Source organism: Rhododendron vialii, chromosome 12a (genome assembly GCF_030253575.1).
Source record: "Rhododendron vialii isolate Sample 1 chromosome 12a, ASM3025357v1".
NCBI lineage: Eukaryota > Viridiplantae > Streptophyta > Magnoliopsida > Ericales > Ericaceae > Rhododendron > Rhododendron vialii.
The window spans coordinates 4,752,659-4,777,075 of NC_080568.1; the positions used below are offsets into that span (position 1 = coordinate 4,752,659).

Below are 24,417 nucleotides of genomic sequence, written 5' to 3' on the forward strand. Positions count from 1 at the left end.
ACTCGGTCAATATTTGGCCGAATACGATCGTTCTTGGGTCGAAGTTGAAGCTCTCGAAGTGCTCTACGACTTTCGTGAAGGAAGTTGATCCTAGAAACTACTTTAGGTAGGAGAAAAATGGTGATAAAGGCAGAGACAGTATGCTGTCAGGAAATGGAAATCCGAGATTTTTTACTGAACTTCGGATGCCAATATCTTTGTCATTTCTTCACCGATTGGGATGGTTCTTGGGTCTAACTTGAAGGTTTCGAAGTGCTCTACAACTTTCTCGAAGGGAGTTGGTTCTAAAAACTACTTTAAGCAGGAGAAAAATAGAGATTCGTGGAGGGCAGTAAGCTGCCTGGAAAAACAGAAATGGTTTCTAGAGAGAAGTGAGAGCAAGAAGTGAAGGTGTGAGTTGAAATGCTTGGAATGACTTGCTATTTATAGGCAAAACTTGAGCTCCTCCTCCCTCCTCTATGGCCGGCCCCCCCCTTCTCTCCTTTCTCCCATGGATTTGCTCCATTGTCATGTCCAATCAAGCTTGAAAGCATGCCAAGTCTTCCATGACTTGTCACTTCCATTTGTAGGCCAAATCTTAGGTCATCATGAAGGGTTTTGGACTTGTCAAGTCTATGGGGAGGTTGCTTGCAAGAAAGAATATAATCATGGGCTAGCTTTGTACTTTGGAAGACTAGAATGGGTTGGCATGTAGTCAAAAAATAGGCTTAAGGCTATAAATGTTGCTTGTGTAAGTAATCAATACTCATGCACACACTCCACCCCACTCTCTCCATCCGGCCTTTCTCTTTCTCTCTCTCTCTCTCTCTCTCTCTCTCTCTCTCTCTCTCTCTCTCTCTCTCTCTCTCTCTCTCTCACTTGTATCTATATACATCCAAGAAAATCTAGGAAAGTAAGTCTAGGATTTTAAGACTAGAACATAGGTGTGCATGCATGCATGGCTAGTCTTGCTTCTTTTGGAAGTAAAATGATGGGATTCTTTGTATGACTTGTCTTGTCATGCATATTGGCAAGTCAAAGGTCTATTAACCAAGGGATAGAAATTCCCCTAACAATTATGGACCAAGGGGTAAAGAAATATTGGTGATAATTTGATATGACTAGTCATGGGAATCTATTGTCCAAGGGATAATATTTTTCCTAACATTTATGGACCAAAGGTTAAAGTTTTCCCTTGCCTTTATTATCCAATAGGTAGGGGAAGTAATGATGCTAGGTAAAGTGAAATGACTAAACATAGGAATAAAATGATTACTCCTACAGTCTAATGGTTTAATAGGGTTCGGAGGGTTTCATAAGGCTCAAAGACGGTCAAAAAGGTCCATCTAGGGTTAGGAAATTGTAACTAGATTGAAACGGTAATTAGGGTTTTCTAATGAATTGGTTGGAAACTAATTCTACTTGCCAAGTAGGATTTCTAGCCAAGAAATATAATTTAAAGATTTTATTTTAACTCACTAGAAAAAAAAATACGAGTGCTTCTACAAGCATACTTGTCTTTAGAAAATGACTAGATTGCTCGGCGTGAAAGATATAATTTTATAAGTTTTAAATCTAATTATGACGGATTATAAAAATTAAAAAGAAATTTTTAGTAGCAAATCCAAGTAATTAAGATAAAATTTAAATATTTAACGAAATTTTTATTTACCAAAAATCAGGGTCGTTACAAATTCTGTGAAGAAATGTTAACATTCTAGACAGAAAAGAGATAATTTGGACGGAAAAAAATTAACCCTAAAATGCCCTCCAAAAGCCGTCTTCTCTCTTATCGCTACTACTCAATCTCTTTCTCCTCTCCCTCATATACAAACCCTCCCCAATTGTGATTCTTCTTTTTTTTCCCCTAATCCGAAACAAACTGTGATTCCCAAACCCAAAAATTTTAAAAATCAGCTTTTTTACCCATTTCCCATCTCCTCTCTTTTCCTCCCCACTCATCCCATCTCCTCTCTTTGCTATTTAAAAAGGATTTTTCAAAAAATTCCTCCTAGATTCCTCCTCCTTCCAACATTTCTCTCTTTATCTCTCTCCACTTATTACCTCTACTATTTTTCAAAAAACTTTTCAAAACACAAATCAAACACAGCACAAATTTCTCCTTCTCCTTTTCATACTACAATCTCCTTCTCCCAACTCCCTCCACCTTCCTCAAGACCTCCTCCGCCCTAGCCTCCTTCGCCATCCCTTTGAACCTCAACCCACCGTGACTCACCCCATAAAATGCCGTCACGCACCTCGAGTTGGCTCAGATTCCAACTTGTCCCAACCAAGCATCCCAAAAAGAAACCTCCACACAAACTGCCAAGTTACACAAAGCCAACAAAACCCAACCCATCATATGACATATGACCTGACCTCACCATACCTAGTAAACACTGCCGGCTCTGAGCTAAGCCGAGTAAGGCAGCGGCCTTAAGCCCCCGAAATTTGGCGAAAAATTGGGGCCCCTATACCTAGGTACGTATTATATATACTTAATGAGTGGCTTCCAGATACCAGAGGAGATAGCCAGCCAAGTGGTAAGTTTAAGTCTTGGTATCCAACAGATTCAAGGTCCAATTCTCAGCCCAAGCAACTTTCAGCCTTTTTCCCCCTTCTTTTGTTTTCCTTTTTTAAAGAAAAATAGGCTCCCTGTTTTACAAGTTCGACTTAGGCCCCAAGAATTTCAAGGCCGGCCCTGCTAGTAAAGTTTGAACCGACCTGAGTTGAGCAGCTTTACCCGATTGCTCAAACCGAGTGAGAGGTGGTACAAGGCCAGAGTTGAGTCATTCTGAGTTCACTCCGATTCGGATCGGAGGGCATGGAGAAGCGGCGACAATGAACACCTAATTTTAAGAGGCCACCGTGCCCCCAAACTCATTATTAGTGGTTCTAATGGAAATCAAGAAGTGGGATTTTGTGGGTTTTAGAGATAGAAAAATCTTGTGTGTCAAATGGGTTTTGGGAGACAAGGATAGGGGGAGGTGGGTTGGAGGCGATGAGAACAAGGCCATGGACATTGGGTTTTGAGTGGTGAAAGCTCAGGAAAGAGGAGGAGGTTGCGTAAAAAAAATTTTAAGTCCAAAACCTAACTTTAACAAGACAAAGGGTAACTTAGTCTTTCCCATCGTTTCCGTCCAAATTTTTAACGGAAGTGAGCAGAGGGGGTGGAGTTAATGGAAAATAAAAGTTAAGGGGGTGAGGTTGCTGAGTTTTAAACGTGATGAGGTCATGTTGACAAAACGTGATAGTTGAAGGGGGTGTCCTTGAAAATAAACCTATAATTTAAGGGCGCCGCTATTCGCAGCCCTTTATTTTCTCCCGTAGCCCATAATATTTCGGTAAATGGTTGTTGAAAATCATAAATAACATTTCGGTAAATTGCTGTTGAAAACAAGATTATATTTCGGTAACTACATGTCGAAAATATGTTCAACTTTCGGTAAACAACTGCCGAACATGCATTTTCGGTAAACATCTGTTGAAAAAAATATTATATTTCGGTAATTGGATGCTGAAAATATATCTCAATTTCGATAACTAACTGTCGAGTATAATTGAAAATTTTTAACGGGCTATGGGAGTAAATAGAGGGCTGCAAATAGCAGTGCCCTAATTTAATCTCTTTCTTTTCAATGGTTTTTTTCGTGCATGCTCTGGTTATTTACATTATTACCCTGATGGAAGCTCACTCTTGCTCCTGTCAATTTGGAACCAGGGTTTTAGTTTCTTGCCAATCAATAGCTTTAATAAACCTTTCTGATCAGAAGTAGCAGTAGGGTCCTTATTTTCCCATGAAAGTTCTGGTTGTGATGATAAGCTCCTTCCCATCAGTTCGATCTCCATCAAATCAAATATCCGATTAGCTTATTGTCGCGTCCACACAACTTTTTCCTTTGCCCATATGATAGTACTATAATATCATGAACCTTGCTACTGACACGACAAAATTGTGCACAGATTGTATTGTGGGGTCCATTACGGGCTCCGTATAAATAATTTGAGCCGTTCATTATGTTAAAACATTTTTTCGAGGGCTTCCGCAAAAAATCAGCTCAATCAAATACTTATAAATACTTGATCTAATCGTCTAATTTTTCTTTCAGGTTTTTGGATCATGAAAAGTTAGACGATTCAATCAATTATTCATAGGTATCAAATTGAGGTGATTTTTCGCAAGAGCCCTTGGAAAAATGTTTTAAACATAATTAACGGCTTTAATCATTTGTATGAGACCTTTTATGGGCCCCACAATGCAACATGTACACGATCTGTACACAATTTTGTGTTTCCACAGACTTTCTGCTATATTATATCGATGCATGAGAAAGTCTATTAACGCAACCATTTGTATAACGTGCGTACAACTATTCTATTATCGGTGAGTAAATGATTTGCAATTTTTTTTAATTCATTCATTGACGAAATAATGACACATGAGCATATTGTATAAATGATTATATTAGTAGATTTTATTGGACATCGATAGTTTTATCCGTAAATTAGCAATTCAAACTGTTCATTTGGTTTATAATACCGATGGTCAAAGACAGTTTAACTTGGCAGGATCAGATTGTCCATTTTATAAACTAAAATTCAACTTTTGATAAATCTATCGATGTCTAATAAGCTGATTTTTTTTGCGCGAATATAATGCATCCTATTCATGGATTTCAATCCCCATGTACGTGTACATGCATAACCAGCCTTCCAGCTTTAGTATCTATCTTTAAGACTTTAACCCCAATCCAAAAGTCAAATCTCTCCCTCTTTTTGCGCATACACACACACAAAAACAAACAAAAATAAAGTTGCTTTTTGTAACCTATTAAGAGGTCCAAAAATATGCAGGCAAACCCTAGGACCCAACACTGTGTGCTAACCCTATATTTACCCGACTTGGAAAAACACACACATATCAAAGTGTGATCTGCTCGCTCTTACCTTTAGGACTCCTCAGTGTATAAAGTGGGGACACACACGCGTGGGACACTGTCACTGTGTGGACGCTAAAAAGCTCTGTGGAAGTTGCTTATAAAAATCCTTTAATTTTTATAACTAGAGTGTTTAAATCAGTTTACGCACATTTTGATTAATTTTACCGTTGGTTCCATTGAGAACTGAAGAGGAGCAATGGGCAGTCCCCTCGAAGTAGCTGATAAATTTGGAAGGTTTCGAATGTGAAATTTGTGGAGAACTAAACCAGTAAGTCTCAAACCTTGATCACCAAATCTATCCGTTAAACTTCTGTATTTTTTGAACCGTTGTTGAACCTGATGGTGTTTTGTGATCCCAATGTACCACTATTTCTTAGGCAAAAAAAAAAACTGGAGTATTATTAACATAGGGGTAGTAATTCTTTAATTGTAAAGCCTTCGAAACCAGTGATCTTGAACAGTAGTAAATGGATTGCGGTTAATATAATACTCCCTCCGTCTCTTATTTATAGTCCGGTATTTTATTTTGGACTGTCCCTTAATAAATGTTTATTTTGTAAAGTTAGTGGGTAAAAGTTGATGAATTGTCTATTTTGTCCCTAAAAATAGATTCCATTTTAAAATGTAAGTGAGTAAAAGTGTAATGATGATGGGTAAGTAGGGAAAGTGGAGGAAAAAGTTGATGTGAAATGTATAATGATGATATCTTTTTAATAAGTTGAAATTACGAAACAGGACACTTAAAAAGGGACGGAGGGAGTACGGTAGTACTCTCCCTGTTCCATATTGTTAATTAGTTCTTTAGTTCCAATATTTTAAGGAGAGTTGTAATGACTATACCTATGTTCAATTATTTTTTTTTGGCTACACTTATATTCAAATTTTATGACGTCATATCCGTTTTTCCCCTTTTATTTTACCTGCTTTGCACTTGTTATTCAGTTATGAGGGATAATTTTGGAAGATCGATCATATTTCTACTTCCACTTTTAGACAAGGAAATATTTTGGAACATCCTAAAATTGAATAATGGACTATCAGAGTAACACTATTCAATGTACATGATAATAGTTACGATCCGCTTACAAGTGACTTAGGTCCGTTTGATTAGCGAGATAATGGTAAAAAAATGCAAGAAAGAGATTTTTTTGTGTGTGTGTGTGTGTGTGTTTACTTACTAAGAATATCCTAGAAAGTGGTAGAAAGTAAATTTTCCTATACAACTCCCTAAAACATGAGAGACCGTTTTACTTTTTCTCACAAAATGTACAGAAAATTTTATTTTCTTGAGAAAATCAACAACAATTACTCCATCTTTTTTTTTATCCTCTTCCCTCCACATTTGTTCTTCTAATTTTAGTAATTTTATTCCCTCTGAACAAGGATATCTTATTTTTTCTACTATTTTCTTGCAAAACTTCCATTCTAATCAAACAGATGTGAGAAAAAAAATAAGTTTTTCTTTTCTTTTCTTTTCTTTCACACCATTTTTTGTTATTTTCACTTTTCATATTATTTTTCTCGCTAATCAAACAGAAGGCTAAGTTTTTCCTAGCTATTTCTAATTGGACTGCGTAAGAAAAACTTAAAAGTTCAACAACCATATGAACATTTGATATTGGCTTAATTGCAAAAACACCCCCTAATACTCTCCCCATGTAATACTCTCTCCGTTCCAATTTAACAGTCATTTTTAGAGTTCGTGTCATTTTTCAATTGATTAATTATATCTTTTAAGTTTTATGTGATTTTGAAAATATTGTATTATAGAACTAATCGGGATTTATCAAACAAATCTATATTGGATATAAAATTTATTAATAATTTAAAAATAAAAATAATTATTTATATTCAATTAAAATAGAACGAAAGATTATTAAATTGGAATGGTTTGGGTGGGCCGGCCTAGGCTTGGGTTGGATTTGGGTGTTTGGGCTTTATTTTTTATTTTGGGTGTTGGGTTTAACTGTAATGTCTTATCTTGTTGTGAACCCTGGTAGACCCTTGGGTGGTTTGGACTATGCCCTTGTGATGTACAGTATTTTTCAATTTTTTGTTGGATCTCTTTCTCCTTTCCCCCTTTTTTTTTAATAAAATTTTATCTTTTATCCAATAAAAAAAAAAATTGGAACGGAGGGGTAGCTTCGTTCATGTTCTTGCACAATTGTGGGCTAGAAGACCTAAGACAATGGATACGAAAGATCTTTGGATGAGACCAGTATCTTATGATTGTCGGCCTCGGACACTTTCTTGAAACAATAAAAATAAACACCAAAACCCGGTAGATTATTGTCAGATAAGGAATACCAAAAAAGGTGGCTCTCACATGTTTCTACCATTTTCTAAGTTCTTCCTTTGAAATTAAACATCTTTCTCAAATGTCCAACCTTTTTCAGAATGTAGAAAAGGGCAATGCAGATGTTGAGAGAGAGAGAGAAGAAGAAAATGCATGGATAGAGAATGCACATGCCCATTGCCCACAAGTTGGACATGCATGGGATGGGGTTCCCAAAAATTCTAATTGCAAGGAAAATTTGAAGGAAATCACGTAAGGAAAAACGCGTTTGAATTCATTTCGGATTTCACAAAAATTTAAAAAAATATCTATAAATTTTTGAATATTTTTTTATGGGGTTTTGTAAAAAAATCAGCTCCAACGGATATCGGTAAGTATTACTTGTGGATTTGTAAGGGCAAAATTTATGGATATTTTTTAAAATTTTTGTGGGATTCGTAATGGACCCAAATGCGTTTTTTCTTGGGTGGTTCCCTGCAAATCTTCCTTGTGAATAGCAAGGCTTGGGTTCCCATTTTGTTAACCCATCATGTGAAGTGGGTGTAATTAGGGTCAGTTCATATAGAGTTTTGCTCCAATTTTAATTAGACTCTCCGCAAGTGGGCGGTAAAATAGAACCCCCAAGTTTCGTTGAGGTATGCGTAGTTGGCCCATAATTTCCCAACAAATTTTCACTTCAATTATTATTGTTATTTCTCTATTTATTTCTTTCCATTCATTACGGAAAAACCTCTCTCAGAATCCTGATTAGACAAATGTTTCACCCAATCGATCAATAGTCGATATGTAGTACTCCCTCCGTCCCTAATTAACTGTCCATGTTACTATTCCGGACATTTTAAAAAATCATTTATATCTTCTAAAGTATAATATTTTTTATATGCAATATAGATTTTATTTGATAGATTTCGATTGATTCTATTAGACAAAATTTTGAAAATTATGAAAAAACAGTATAAATTAAAAGATATAACTCATTTAAAAAATTTTGGAAAAAGTGAAAGTGGACGGTTAATTAGGAATGGAGGGAGTATTATTTTTAAACTTGAAAGTTGCACAAAACTGCGTAGGGGGACTAATTTATTTCTTTCCACTCATTACAGAAAAACCTCCCTCAAAATTCTGATCAGACAAATGTTTCACCCAATTGATCAATAGTCGATATGTAGTATTATTTTTAAACTTGAAAGTTGCACAAAACTTCGTTGAATGACTAATTTTACGGGACGGAAGGAGTAATAAGTGAACGAAGATATCAACTTTACATCTGTTACTGCAAACCTTCCAAGGTCAGTAGCAGAGTAGTCTGTGCAATGGGTCTTCTTTTCCTCATCATTTTGTCCCTGTAAAACTAGGCATCATCTAGGGTGCATGGGCCTACATGACTCCAATTCATTACGTGGGCTGAAACCAAATACTAAATGCCTGCCAAATACAGTAAGTAAATGCCTGCCTGCTAATTAATCCCTCCTTATCTGTAAAATGATGCGCATGCGGAAAACTGTCGGCCCAAATTTCTCGGGTCCTAAAAATTGAATTCGCAGAGGCTTTTGTCCGACGATTGTGTAGCGCTTAGAGCGTGAGTTCTTATGTTCAACTTCTGGCCTCGTTTGATAACAGTGAGTTAATGATGGTTGGATTTCGTATTCTATTGTCTCTGTTGCTAAATGAGAGTCCATGTTATTATTCCGGTCACTTCGAAAAATTGTTTATATCTTTTAATTTATAATGTAAAAAATATTCAATATGAATATTATTTGATATGTTTTAGTCACTTTTGTTAGACAATTTTTTTAAAATTATAAAATTTATTACTATAAATTGAAAGATATAAACAAAATAAAAATAACAGGAAAAAATGAAAGTGAAAGTGAACTCTCATTTAGGAACGGAGGGGTATTATCTTACCCAGAAAAACAAGAAGAAGAGATCTAGTTTAATTTTGAAAGTATCATACAAAGAATTTAAAATTTTGAAAAATTCAAGAAATAATAGGTATACACATTTTTTTGAAAGTCTAAATAGTGACATGAACAATTATTTCAGTATGAATGAAGTACTACCTAAGAGATTTCGCACATGAGATGTAGGTGGAATCAAACACGTACATCTTGGACATTAACCGCGATTTCTTTTTCCCTCGCTAAATCCTATTTTTTCGCGCTTAACACAATGGGCAACCTTCTCTGAACTCCACCTCAAATTATTATTTTTAAGTCCTCGAAAATATTCAATAAATTGGATTCTCAAATAAAATATAATGATCATTTTCTCATAATACCTCACATTTTCCTTAACAGAACGAGGCTGAATATTTGACGGTAATTAATGGTTGTGCCCTGAGCATCGTTAGAGAGAGCTTTATTACATGAGTACTGCAGATGGTAAATAGTAATAAATACAGTGGTAAATGAGATTATAATAATTTATTTTCTGACCCCACCACCATCCATATTCTTTAGATCTGAAGCTTTTATTTAAGCCACTCGCAGTCTTTGTCACCTCCTCTGTTGTTCATGTTCAATGAAATTTTACCAAAGTAACGAGAAAATTTTCAGTGCCGGGTGGGCATGGCGATGTGGTGCCCGTGCGTGCATCTCGGCTATTCAACGTGTTTTGGACGATCCAAATTTGTTTGGGTTTGAGGGGGTATTTTGGTAAATTTGTACTAAAAAATTCTCCAAACAAATCTAGGGCGTCCAAAACATATTTGGACGACTGCGATGCGCGCACAGACATCACGTTTCCGTGCCCATTTGGCACTAAAAAATTTCTCCAAAGTAACACTTAACATTTACTAAATATATGTAAGCACGGTGCGAAGTATATAAATGTAGAGAATAAGGGGAATCAGAAATGTATCTTGAGAATCTTTGGGAAAATATTTCAGATACCACATTTTTTTAGTTCTATTTATGAAGACAAGAAAATGGAAGTCAGGATTTATTCGTAGAAAATTATTATAGGTAACTAATGTATATTAAAAACATGCATATGTGTGTGTGCGCGCGTATTGATTTTATAATAATACGTATCAAAATTATTTAGTCCTAGAAAAGATGATTGAGTATCCACACTAAAGGAAAAAGAAAAGACCAATTGGAAAAATAAATAGAAAGATGATTGAGTTAAGGTAATATTGATTAGTAATACATACACATATTCCGTAGGAATTTCAAACTTTCACATTAGAAAATAGATTTTTATAGGTCATCCAGTTTCACATTGAAATAAATAGCAAGTGGATGGTTTAGGCCTCATTTGATAGATTATGGATATTTTTATAGATCTAGATTTGATTAATAAAATCTTTTTCGCCGTTCAAATGGTTTAAGCCTCATTTGGCATAATTTCTTGTCAACTTTTTGGCACGGTCTTTTTAGTTATTCTCTTAATCTTTACTCACAGGCAATGGCGGAACCAGGAATTGATTCTGCCCTGGGCTAATCCCAAAAAAATTTGGTGGGAAAAATTGCGTGTATAATATGCATATACTGGTAATCTCTATGAAATAAGGCTTGTACGTAATCTATTCATGCACCGCGCATATTTCTAGCACCATCATACCCTTGACCTCGCATATTGTGAATGTCCAGATTATAACGAGTGAAGATATCGGATATTTATTTTTTAAGAGTTAATGCAGTGATATTTAACATGCGTAATATGAAAAAAAACGCTCCCATAAAAACCCTTAGATATCAACAAATCTCAAAAAATGCTCCAGTTTTTTTTCATGTTCCATATAATTTAGTGTTCTGCATCAACTAAATTAATAAAAATCTAAGCACACCGGTTAGTTATTTGCATTTAACAACATAATAGTAAATCTAAGCACACCAGCCAATTTCACTGGGTTTTCATGAAATTCCTTGAGTTGATTTAACTGGATTTTCAGCCGTAAACAATCTGTTGGCCCAAATAGCAACCCAAGAGAGGGGGTGAATTGGGTATCTCAAATATAACACGGAATTTTAAAAAATTAATTGCAATCTATTCAACTACAATTCCAATTTCAATGATGTTCTATTCTACTCATGCAATATTGATATGCAAAACGGAAAATAAAGAAAGTAGGGAAGAGAGAATCAAACGCAAGGATTTATAGTGGTTCGGTCCGCAACTTCACGGCCTAATCCACTCCCCAAGCGTCCAACTCGGGATTTGCTGCACTATCTCCAATAGTTACAATCTTCTAGCTTCGCCTAGACAACCTTTACAACGAGCAATCTATCCCAGGTCGCTCCGACTAATTTTGACTCCGGTGCTAGTCACACCTAACCCAACTAGTTTTGACTCCAGTGCTAGTAACACCTAACCACCAAGTGATTTTCTCTCCAAAATCACTCACAAAAAGTAAATCACTCACAAGAGTATGAATAAGAGTGTACAATCCCTTTTACAATAAATATCAAAATAAGAACTCTCTCACACAAGTGTATGGATGTCAAGATGAAAGAATAGAGTACTGAGAGATTGGTGTATTCCTTAGAATATTTCTGTGAAGCTCACCGGTCTATGCCTTTTTTCTTCCTTGGCCTTGTATATAGTCTTCAACATATGAACGTTGGAAGCATTCAATCACAATTGAAAATACTCTGATACATTATGCCTTTGATTGGAAACATATCCAAGTCCACACAAATCCATTCCTTTTGTGTACTAGCCGTTGAACCCATTAGGAAGCCATACTCCGATCCACTTGACTTGTTCCCATTATTTAGCCATTAGACATAATTAAGCTCCAAGTAGTCTTCTATGTTCCTCCTTAATTAATATTTGCTTTCCATAGGAGTCCTTATAGCCAATCAAAACTTAGGAGAAGATTTGTCTTTAATCTTCTTCCTTTTAATTTCATTCTTGACTATTGGAGATGGGAGTTTTGATGTAGAGTATTTCCTTGTGTAGCTCAATCAAATTCTACAAAATAAACATTATTCAAATCAATAGCAAATAATATTAATTATATTTCTCTTCAATAAAATTTACTTTGTTATCATCAAAATCGATAAGGTTTTCATAGAAATTTTTGGGCTAACACAATCAACAAGAACCCAGACCTTGACGTTGGTAGAGAGGGAGAGATCGAACACAAGAATAGAAAGAACGTAGGTGAGAGGGAGAAAACGTCATGTTAACAGAGAGGCTGAGAAGGTAGGACCAAAATGGGTTGGACTAAAAACAAAGGAATTGGGCTAAAATTATTTGGAATAAAAATATACATATAATTTTATTTTATTTTTGGGTTTTTTGAAAAACCACCTAGGCTATAGCCCAGTGGAGCCTCCAAGTGGTTCCGCCCTTGCTCACAGGGTATAATTTTTACATCAAATCCTTCGGCTTGGCGAATAGAGGAGTTGATTTAACATTTAATTTGTAATTTAGTTAATGCAAGCATGGTGCGAAGCATATAGATGTCGAAAATAGCGGAAATAAAAAATGTAAGGAAATCTTCAAGAATCTTTGGAGAATATTTCAGACACAACATTTTTAGTTCTGTTTGTGAAGACTTGCTTTTCTACATTTCCTCCGCGATTTCTGCGTTGGAGGTGATTTCTTGGCCATCTAGTTGCATGAGACGTTTTTTGTGCACACAGTATCCTCTATCTGGAGTCACTAATTGATTGGTATGAATCAATTTCTATATGAAGCCTTGTCAACAATGGAACCACCGTAATAGCTGCCGACTGATACAATTCGCATTTGCATTTCCATTTCAGATATCTAACCGTCTAATCAATTTATCACTGGTATAATCTTCATTTGAATTATCAATTTATCACTGTGTAACCTTTATGTGTCCCATTCATGTGCGATAGATCTTTTTCCAATTGTGTTACATGTAGGGGTGGAAATTTCCAACACGACACGAACACGAAATGAAGTTAGTGGGTTAGGGTCAGCTATTTTTGACACGGAACATGAATATGACACTATACGATAACACGAAAAGCTAAACAGGTCGGGTTAGGGTTGAGAAAATTCTGACACGAACACGACACGACACGACACGAGAATTTATGAAAGGACACGACATGGAGTTAGCGGATTAGTGTCGGCTATTTCTGACACGAAACACGAATATAACACGACACGATAACATAAAAAGTTAAACATGTCGGGTTAGGATTGAGAAATTTCTGACACAAACACAAAAGGATACGACACAAACACGAGAGGACACGACACAATGCCCACCTCTAGTTGTATGTCCTCTCGTAAAAAAAACGAAGCCGTGTTGCTTTACTCTTGCCTTCAATAATATCCAAACCCTACTCATGCGCCACGTGGGCTTGTTGTGCCCATACGTGGAGGAATTATGATCCCCAGCCTTCTCTCTCTCTCTCTCTCTCGCTCTCTCATAAAGTCTGGTAGACCGGGAAGAGAACGGGGACTGGTGGGATCCCTTCTAGTTCTAGCCATTCTTTAACAGTACCTGATTTTTGCCTTGAGTTGTAGGGTACTCCTGCCCTTTAGCATTGCGGCTGCCCCGTGCAACAGTTGACTTTTGTTTGTTCACATTCTGTTCTAGTATGCCCTCCTTGAGGGATATGATCCCGTCTATGAAGGAGTGGTGGCACGTGACACTCCCGATTTTTAAAAAAAGTGTTTTATTTTACCTAAACGGTTTATGCAGCTATTGACATTCCAAGTCCCAACAACTTATTTAATATTTATCCACACAAATGCTGAAAATATAATGATTCGAAAGACCAAAAATTAATGAAAAACAAAGACTGTATAAGAATTGAATCAAATCTTTATTCTTTTTTAACGAAAAACAAAGTCCAACACAAACTTTGACTTACTAATTAACCTTGCTGTTCATATTTTTTCAAAAGATATTTAACAATACTAGTAGGCTTGCATTAAACACCACCACCCCAATCTAGATACTAGTTCTGCCATTGACCGTAGTGTGGATGTAAATATGTTTAAAATATTGGATGAAATGATTTCATATTAGTCTAGGCTCCGTTTCGGAAATAAAAATAAGTATTTATTTTTTAAGAAGGTAATTTCAAGTTCAATAATAGTGTATTTACGCAAATAATTTTTCTAGCAATATGGATCTTATTTGATAGGAGTAAATTTTATCGAGATCTTTTATACGGTGTAAAAAAAATAAAAAATTTATTTTTTATTTACATTATTTTTGAGTTTAAAAATATGAAATAAGTACTTATTTTTTAAGAAGGTGTTCTAGAATGGGACCTAAGAATATTAGTTATAGAGATATTTAAGTATATCATATGCGGAGTATATTACACGACCATCTATTTCAGATGTACTCGTGGGGTGTGAGATTATTTTCTGAACTTCACCCTCTCACGAAGGCCAAGAGGTCCTTAATTTGTACCAAAATTTGGTGACCCATTTACCAAAGTGTTTTCAATTACAGTATCAGAATATCAAAACATGATCATGCGGTTGAAAACTACTTGGTATATGGATCCACTAAATTTTCGGTACAGAGAATCTTCAGTCTCCACGAAAGTGGTAGGACACAGGGCCGGCCTTGAGGCCTGAGCCTTGGGCATTTAAAAAAATTCAAATTTTAGGGTCACTCCAATATTATTTGTAAATTAGTATCTATATTATTTGTTCGTTTTATAACACAAATCTCTTTGTTAGCTCAGTGATAAGTTGATTTTAATCCATATGGAATTTCCGAGTTTGAGTCTTTTGGGCAGCTTTATTTTTGAAATATTTTTTTCCCAAAAATTATGCTATTGTAACTGTCAGGTTTTGAAACCAAGTCAAGTAGAATTCAAGCCAATAACTTTGGCTACTAGTGACAAAGCAATTAACATGCATTATGAAGTTTAAAGTAGCAATATAAAGAAATACTTTTATCATTGTTCAATTTTAAAAAGACGTAGGGTACCATCCTACAATTTAGCCTTGGGCATCTAAGTTCATTGGCCCGGCCCCAGTAGGACGTATATAGCAAAAGATACACTTTTTATAAGATGTAGGTGACAATACCGCATGAGCATGGAATAAGTTTTGTACTCGAAACAGAGGCCAACCTCGTGCTTAAAAAGAAAATTACAATCAATGAAACTTGGGATGTATTTTGAATGTCTGCTTTCTATAAGAATTTAAGGAGAAAACAAAAGACGAAAAAGCAAAATTAAGCAGAGGCCGTTATAATTAAATACTGTAAAGTTTACATGCATGCTTAACTTAATTTGAACATGTGTGTTTTCATTATATTATTTGATACAGGCTAATGACAATAGTCAGATTGTTTTTGCTAAGTAATATTTTAGATTATGTAAGTAAGGAGAATGAACTGCATGTCTAAAAATTCATAAAAACATTAATTTTAATTAGTTTGTTTAATGGACACGCTTAGTCGCCAAAACCTTTAGTTGAGTAGCTATTAGAACCGAATGAAGCCTATACTTCAAAATAACATCTAGCGGCCGAGATAAGATTTTGACCACAGATTATAGAAATGAACGATTTGGATCGAGCGCTAGTTCACTCCTGCACTACATGATCTCCTTGTTTGACGGATGGAGTATCAGTATTTGTGGTGGGACCAAGATGGCCCCGTAAATAAATAAACAAGACCAGACCCACTGATCAAATTCCGCCCAAAGCCTTTTGTTTCATTTTTCAAAACTTCACTCTCTCTCTCTCTCTCTCTCTCTCTCTCTCTCGTTGTCCAGCTTTCTTTTCCAATATTTTCTCTTGACAAAATCGATGCAATCTATTTCTAGTGGAGCATATAAATCAATCCGGCGGCGTATCTAGTCTGTTTTCTACTAGTACTTCATTAATGTGAAACAGTGAAACAATATACTATTTTATATATCGGTCTTGCTATTGTCAGCTCAATGGGCTGACGATAAACACACTATAAGACAAGAAAAACGCGCATTTTTGTGTACTTTTTATACCCTTTAACACACATTCACACTCTTACTATTGTCAGCCCATTGAGCTGATTTTAAAATTTTCCTTTATATATAAAAGATTCTGTGGCCATTAATTTTTGCTTTCTTATTTTTTCTGTGCTTAGATAGCCATCGTTTTATTCTCCGTGCAATAAAGTTCCCAATTTCTCCAAGTATGAGTTACGGATAAAAATAGTAGTACTTTTTCCGTTCTTTTAAATTCAACTTTTTATTCAGACATCATCATTACACTTTACAAATTTTAACTTTTCACAAATGCCCTCCACTTTAAAATTGAAACAAAAATTCTACAACCACACTTAAATACACATTTTATCACAAAACACAAGGGTCCCACACATACAGTGTGTGTGGGACCCTTGTGTTTTGTATGAAGGTGTGTAACTTTGGGTGTGATTGTAGCATCTCTCAAATTGAAAAGAGTTGACGTGGACGGTGGACAATTAGTGTAACAGATTCCTTTACTTTGGAGGCGCTAAATTTTGGGCGCCATTTTGAAATGCTTCTCTGTTTTGGGAAGTGGGAAACTCCTCATTGTAAATTGAAAATGGAAAATGATTTTGCTACTCCCTTTTTTATTAACGACACTCCTCTATAAGTGTATTTTTGCACAAAAAATACACTTGCAGGGGAGTGGCGATTACAAAAAAAAGAAGTGGCAAAATCAGCAGCCTTGAAAATCTTCTCCAAAATTATTGGCGGGTTTTTCCAGAAAAAAGTCTCCTAAACAAGAGGCGGGTATTCCTTCTATTTCTTCTAAAAAAAAGGCGCGAATTTCTCGTAAAACAATTGGAATATATAAAGACAACTAACCATTTCCAATTTAACTCTACTTCTTCCTTTCCTTTTTTAAAACCTTTGCCTACCTTTTTGAATCCATCATGGATTCTTCCTCCCAAAACACTTCCATTAATCCCAGATCAAAAAAGAATCTGACGGCTGAACAACGCCAAACAATCTTTGAAACTTTGTTGATAGAAAGTCAACAAGGTGGAGTTCTCAAACTAAAAAGAGGTAGTTTTACTAAAGTTGCTGCAACGTTCTCGGTGAACCCGAAAACAATTCAGCGAATTTGGCGACAAGGGAAAGCTTGCATAGCAAACGGCTTGGCTGTCAATGTATTGAGCCGAAAGCCAATGAGGGTTGGCCGCAAGCGTATTGAAATCGATGTCAATGAATTCATTGGACTTGATTTTCGTCGACGCACTAACATTCGCTCACTGTCAAGTTCGTTGCACATCCCGAAATCAGTTGTGCACAGGAGGATAAAAGAAGGTGAGATCAGAGCACATTCAAATGCCTTGAAGCCATATTTAACTGAAGCATGTAAGAAAGCAAGACTTAAGTTTTGAGTTTCAATGCTTGAGCCAACAAGTCTCGAAAGCCAGCCAATGTTCAAAAATATGTATGACCATGTGCATATTGATGAGAAATGGTTTTACTTGTCTAAAGTATCGGAAAGGTACTATCTACTTCCACAAGAAGAGGAACCAGTGCGCACTTGCAAAAGCAAAAAATTTATCACAAAAGTCATGTTTCTGGCAGCTGTAGCTCGACCAAGATTTGATTGTTATGGAAATGAAGTGTTCTCCGGTAAGATAGGAATTTTTCCTTTCACGTTCAAGGAACCGGCAAAGCGAAATAGTAAAAATCGAGTGGCTGGTACATTGGAGACTAAGGCGATTGTATCGGTAACTAAAGATGTCATCTGCTCGTGTTTGATTGAACAAGTTCTACCAGCTATTCGATCAAAATGGCCAAGTTCAGGAGCAACGGATCCTATTTACATCCAACAAGATAATGCAGAACCACATATCAGTCCATTAGATGCTGATTTTGTTGAAGCTGCAAGTAAGGATGGATTCAATATTTGCTTAACTTTTCAACCTACTAACAGTCCAGATATGAACGTTTTAGATCTTGGTTATTTTCGGGCAATACGATCTCTTCAACATCAAGAAGCACCCGCAACTACTGATGCGCTTGTTCATGCCGTGGAGAAATCATTTGAAGAATTGTCATCAGATTGTCTCAATCGTGTATTTTTATGGTTACAAGCTTGCATGATTGAGGTGATGAAAGTTAATGGGGGGAACAACTACAAATTGCCACATCGGAAAAAGCCAACTGTTAAGAGATGGTTTTGTTCTTCCTGCCCTCCCATGTGAGCTTCAGATTCTAGAAAATGCAATGGCTAATCTACAAGAGTGAATCTACTAGTTGTGTGAAGGAGCGTACAACCAGATTCTGTTCTTATTCTCTCATTTTTTTTGTTTCTTTTTTACGCTTAGAGTTGGAAAAGTATCCCATTTGAAAGTGTTTTTCTCTGTCTCTCTCTTGCAGGTTAGAAGACTGCTTAATTTTTCCTTTTTGCAAAGTTGTTCAGCTTGCTAAGAAGGCTTTTGGTGGCACTCTTCAAGTCTAGTGCTCTGTATTTTGTGTTTAGGCTGTATTTTGCGATTAGGAAAAGCTTAAATGTATTTAAGATGGGAAAATGAGAAAAATGGGCGTTGATATGAAGAACTTTTTTTTTGGATCTGATTTGGTTTTTTACTTTTGGGAACCAGTTAGATGATTTGAAGTGTACTCTCTGTTTTGGGAAATGAAATGAAAGCAGTTGCATCATTTGGAAACCAGTAGTTTTTGGAATTTCCAAAGGGGAATGCTACGTACAAAGAAAATTTACCCCGAAAGTATTCCGAAAATAGCAATCAATGGTTGAGAATCACTTTGATGATTGGGTCACACACATCAAAGTGAATCTCAACCATTAATTGTTGTTTTCGGGGTACTTTCAGGGTAAATTTTTTTTGTCCCTAGCATTTCTGTTTTGGAATCTAGCTACAAGGGTAAAATAGAAAATGTACTCATTTTTACCCACTAACTTTACAGAATAAACACTTATTTAGGGACAGCCTAAAATAGAATAGTGGACCATAAAAAAGGGACGGAGGGAGTATAAAGAATTTTTTTCCTTTTCTAGTCGAAGCGCGCGCAAGAAACTTTTGTCTTTAGTGATTTTTGTTTATCTTTGGAATTTAGGAGTATTGCTTATAACGGATAACCACCTATCCACTCATTTATGGCATGTTTGGCGGGAGAGAAGGAAGATGGATAAGGGCATGAGAATAAGCTAATTCGAGCCCACTCTTATTCGGTATTTGGTCATTCCCTTTTGTACCGGGACTGCTTATACGGAGATAAGCTAAGCCCCCTGGAGAGTCTTAGTGAAACCCAACCCAACCCGCCCCCAGAATAAGTTTATCCGGATGGATATAGGCCCTTTTTGTTGCCTTTTTCAAGCAGCTCACGGGAGTTAAAATCAAGAATTAACGGACTCACAATTTTAACGATAGAAGAGCAAATGCCAGAGAATAATCATGAACTTGTGAACTTACATAATTCTAATTATCTTGACCAAATTCTACTACCGTAACGGAGCGTTTCCGAAACTTGGGGCAGATGGTCGCACCTGTCCATCCGGCTCTAACGTCAACTAACCAAAACTTCAAATGAAATCACACAAATCGTACCCTCCGTTGAGCCCATGTTCCAAGTTCTATAACTTCGATTATTCGACAGGAATTCAAAGCCCAACTAATACACATATTCATCTTACCTTGTGCCAAAAGGGGGAAATAAAACTACTCCAATACAAAGATTTTGATTAAACTTAAACTATAGATGAAAACAGCTTTTTCTTCAACGCATCTTTAACACCGTGTGGTTTAAACCTTAAAAGGTCTTGGTTCAACTCCCGCTAACAAAATGGTGGCTCAGAGCAGGTCATGCCGGTGAGTCCGATGTTGATCCTAAAGTCCATGCATTTACAAGACAAATGTGGTGGGCTTCAGGATATAACTAAGACGGGTCATCGAAAAGGATGATATCTACCGGCGGCCCAGTAAATGGCCCAGGAAATATGTTTACACATACATGTCAAACACACTGCATATGGCAAAGAGTTATCAGATCATCGACTATACCTGGTTTCAATACAAACCGATTTCACAGACTCACGGGTCCATTGAAACTTCACCTTTTCGCAGTCCCGGAGATCCAGTAACACTTGGGGAAATGCCAGAAGCAAAGTAATTCAACACAGAGGTCCCTAGTGCCAGCCATCCAGTCTCACCCTGTGTATTTGCCTCAACCATGCTTCTCTTTTTCTTCTGCTTCTATTATGTTAACCCACCTCTTAAACATAAACTCCACCACAGCTTCAACCCCATTACTCACAATCTCCTTTGGAGGAATTACTAGTGGGTTCTGATCCAGATTTAACTTGCTGAGGTTTTCAAGCCAACCGAATGTGTCAGGAAGAGCCCCGATTTGGTTGTTGCTGATGTCAAGTTCCCTGAGGTTGGGCAAATCACCAATTGTTTCCGGAAGCTCAGTGAGATCGTTGAAATTGCTACTTAGGTTCAATACCTCAAGATTTGCTAATTTCCCAATTTCGCGAGGTAGGGTGCAAAGCATGTTCAAATGGGCATCCAAATATTGTAAAGACCACATTTCAAAAACTGATGGTGGTAAGGTGCGGATCTTGTTCAGGTGAATTGAGAGCTTTTTGAGATTCAACAGTCCATATCCGATATTTGGAGGCAAACACATTAGGTTGTTGAAACTTGCATCCAACTCCACCAGTGAACTGTATGGAAACCAATATTTGAATTGACGAGAAACCAGATGAAGTTTGAAAACGAGAATCCGGGAAAAAAAATTTATAGATTACCTGCAGTGAGCAATACTTGCAGGAAGAGCATTAAGCCTATTTCCTGACACATTCAAGATCTTCAGGTTAATCAACAATCCAATAGAGTCCGGCAAGGATTTCAAAAGGTTGGATGAGACATTGAGCTCCTCCAACTTCAGTAGTCCGGCAAGTGAATCGGGGATGAACTGTTTCCAAAAAACACAACCAGCATAAGTGGAAGAACTTTAGAAAAACAAATGCACCAATCATCAGATGGTTGATAACGATGAGATGATGGTTATAGCTAAGAAGACGTATAAAGTATGAAGAAGAAGATCGAACCAATAACACCCACAGTTTGAGTTCTGTCAGTTCTCCATAAGATATTCTTCACTAACTGTAATGGAAAATCCAAATATTCCCTGGCTTGTATACTTCATTTATTTTACAATTGAACTTCACCCCAAATGCAGTTTAGCAAGAGAATGATAAGCATGAACTAGGAATCCGAAAAAGCAGTTGATGTAGATGGCGCATAAAATTATAACGTAGATTCCACAATATTCAACTAAGTTTCAGGAAAACAAAACCTTTATCTTACCAAACAATCCTCCATACTTTTAAGTTTATTGGTAATCCTGATCAAGCACATCAAGCTTACAGCCATTGATTTATGGTCACTTGGTGTCGAATATTTGTGCGTTTTAACAACTTGGCTATGCTTACTCTTAGAATTTGATTTTTCAATTCCTTCCCGTATATAAAGCCGGAATGCCATGAGCAGTAAAGAAAGAGTTACTGATTTCTCTCAGTACAGTATAATTTCCCTCTCCATGTTCTTTTGCACTTTCCTGTTCTTTCTCTTTCCTACCCTCCAACTTCTAGACACCTCTCTCTTTTCTGTGTGTGTATGTGAAACCACTGTAACCAGCCAGGGAACTAACCGCCGTTGCCGACAACAACCACCCAACACCAGTCTTCGTCGTAACAACTCCAGCAGGTACTCTCTTTCTGTCGTACTCGTAACAACCTTAGTTTTTAGCTTCTTTTAGATTGTTTAATTGGGTTTTAATGCTGATTTTGCGACGATCAACCAGCAGCTTCTTCTTCTTGCTGTTCCAAAGTTGCCAATGGGCATTTACCTTGTCTTCTGGATCTGAAATTGGTAATTCACGTCCTCAAAGCTAAGGACCGAAATTTGCCGATCAGGACTTTCAACTTTGACTTTTTTTTGGATGATAGAACATTTCTACTCAAAATCTGGATTGAACCATTATTAAGGACATCGATATTGGCTACAGTCGATCTTTTTTCTCTCGCTGGAAGGCTACTTGGGATTTTTATAATCGAGTCTTTTGATAACCATTGTAAGCCATTAGTGCTATTAATGTTTAATCTTTTTCTTCTGGAAATTGAAGGAAAATAACTATTTAAATCATGCGATATAATTTTGATAATACTATTATCGTTATCTTCATAAGTAAAAACAATACAAGCATACATTCAGCGAGACTTGTGTTGGGTCTGAGCTTGCATGCATCGCACGCATGTCGGTCATTAGTAAAACCAAAACATAAGGTAGTGGAAACAGTGCCATAGCCTGTTTAAGGTCAATAATAGACTGTAGTTTAGTAAAATACTCTACTTAAACCAAGCATGGTCTCCAAAAAAGTATCCTAACTGTGAACTCAATGGGCATGCCTCTAAATGAATGTCCCCAAAAGGCAGCTCTTCTCATGCCAGGCCAATTCAGCAAGAAAGAATAACGTAGAGGTGCTCATTCAGGTTAAGGACGTCCCAGTGAATGGGTGGAAGGATGTCTTCTAGAATGAAGGGAAGAGGATTGATGTGTCAAAATCAAGAGGTTAACCCCACAAAGGGAACTATGATTTTGCATGAAAATGAACATTCGGATCTCAATATAAGCTACATTAAGAGTAATGGAATCATGAGGAGAGAGGGATAGGGTGCCAAAAGATAATGACTTAACTGTTTCTTTCCAAGCTAATGCATTTAGAATGGAGGATAATGGGGACTCCCCAATTACGGATGTGGGCAAAGTCCATGAGGGTGTTGGTAACGGTGCTAGGAAAAAAAGAACTTTAGAATTGTTGTTTTTCGCCTAATGATTGTTCCAGTTTTCCTCTTTGGCTATGGTTTCTTCGAGGGTAGTTTAAGTTTCCTCATAAGGTGAGGTTCTGGCCAACGGCAGTGTTTTTCTGTTCCCCATGGCCATGTTTGTTGGTCAGATACAAGTATCGAATTGCATTATATATCTCAGGGGAGAACATATCCGGTAGTCGGTTAACTTTTTAAGATTGGGATTCAATATCTATCTGAAAATATATCCCGCACAAGAGAGGGTATAAATCCCATTAGAGTGTACTATTATCAATTGCCTCAGTGCCTCAGTATTAGTCCAATGGGATTTTATACCCCCGTCACTACTAATCCCATCAGACAAACAGGCCATACCGGTAGTAAAAACGGGGAGAAAAAGTGAAGAAGCTGAGATCCCCAAGCAATTTTTCAGAAAGAGCTACAGCATTGAAATGTGCTAGTCCTATTAGCTCACAAAAGGAGTTTCACAGCTTGAGCTTCTCTTATTCACCATATAGAGCTACAATGTAAAATTGAGACTGGGTTTCCCCAATTGCCTAAATGACTAAAGCCCGCAAAACACGGAATTTCGAGACAGGTTATCCCACTCACATACATCAATTAAAAGTGCATGAAGAGGACACAACTTGTCTAAAGTCTTTTAAGTTATAGACAAGCTTTTCAGGGAAAACCCGCCCATCTATCGAGCTCAGCAATTGAAATTGCACCATTTGTCCCAAAGATGGGTCTTTTCAAAACCAACATATAATCCAAAAACACAGTCCGATAGAGAAACAACTAGATTACTCACTAATCTCACTCAACATTCAAAATTCAACAGAAGCGAGTCGACTCAGCGAGAAATACGAACCTCCAATTGATTGTGAGAAACATCCAGAACGAGTAAGCCCTGAATCTTCCCGAAAGCCTCAGGTAGAAACCTCAATTCACAACGCGAGAGATCAACCCTCTCGACTGGTCCTCCATCTCGCAACAATACCCTAACAACTCTTCGATTCAATTCTCCATCCTCAAGATCGTTTTCACGACCAGACCTCCCTGTTTCCTCCTCACAAAATCTCTCCAAACAATCGCCCATACCCATTAAGATCTCCTCTGTATAACCCTCAAATTGCCTCACTTTCAATGCCAATTTGACGGCCGTCGTTCGCCGCCGGGATTCGGTCAAAGTTGTCGGGCGATACTATTACAGATTAGGCTTTTTCGGACAAATTCACACTCCCTCGAGACCGAAAATTGCTATTCCCCCCCCCCCCCCCCAATGACACACCACCCCCCCGGCCCCACCTCCCTTTTCCCATTCTACCCCCGCACCCCCCGCCCCACCTCCCTTTTCCCATTCTACCCCCGCCCCCCCCCCTTCTTTCTTTCTTTCTTTTTTTCTTTACCGTTTGGTTTTTTTTTTTCTTTTTCTTTTCAGTTTCAGTTTCGTTTTTTTTTTCATTTTTTTTTCAA

The 24,417-nt window shown here is 37.0% G+C and overlaps 1 protein-coding gene and 1 pseudogene across 1 annotated transcript; one reads left to right on the forward strand and one right to left on the reverse strand.

Moving 5' to 3' along the window:
• Positions 1-17,548: 17,548 nt before the first annotated feature.
• On the forward strand, positions 17,549-18,570 carry LOC131309348 (uncharacterized). Its single transcript, XM_058336008.1, has 2 exons — positions 17,549-18,309; positions 18,489-18,570. The coding sequence occupies exons 1-2, from the start codon at positions 17,549-17,551 to the stop codon at positions 18,568-18,570; spliced, it is 843 nt and encodes a 280-aa protein (XP_058191991.1).
• Positions 18,571-19,693: 1,123 nt separating this feature from the next.
• Positions 19,694-24,186, reverse strand: LOC131311647 (plant intracellular Ras-group-related LRR protein 3-like; annotated as a pseudogene).
• Positions 24,187-24,417: the final 231 nt, after the last annotated feature.

Excerpts from the sequence above, each read along its gene's own strand:
- LOC131309348 (XM_058336008.1), top strand. The coding sequence starts at position 17,549 with ATGTATGACCATGTGCATATTGATGAGAAATGGTTTTACTTGTCTAAA. Across the intron at positions 18,310-18,488 it reads TGTTCTTCCTGCCCTCCCAT|GTTAGAAGACTGCTTAATTT; the intron begins GTGAGCTTCAGA and ends TCTCTCTTGCAG.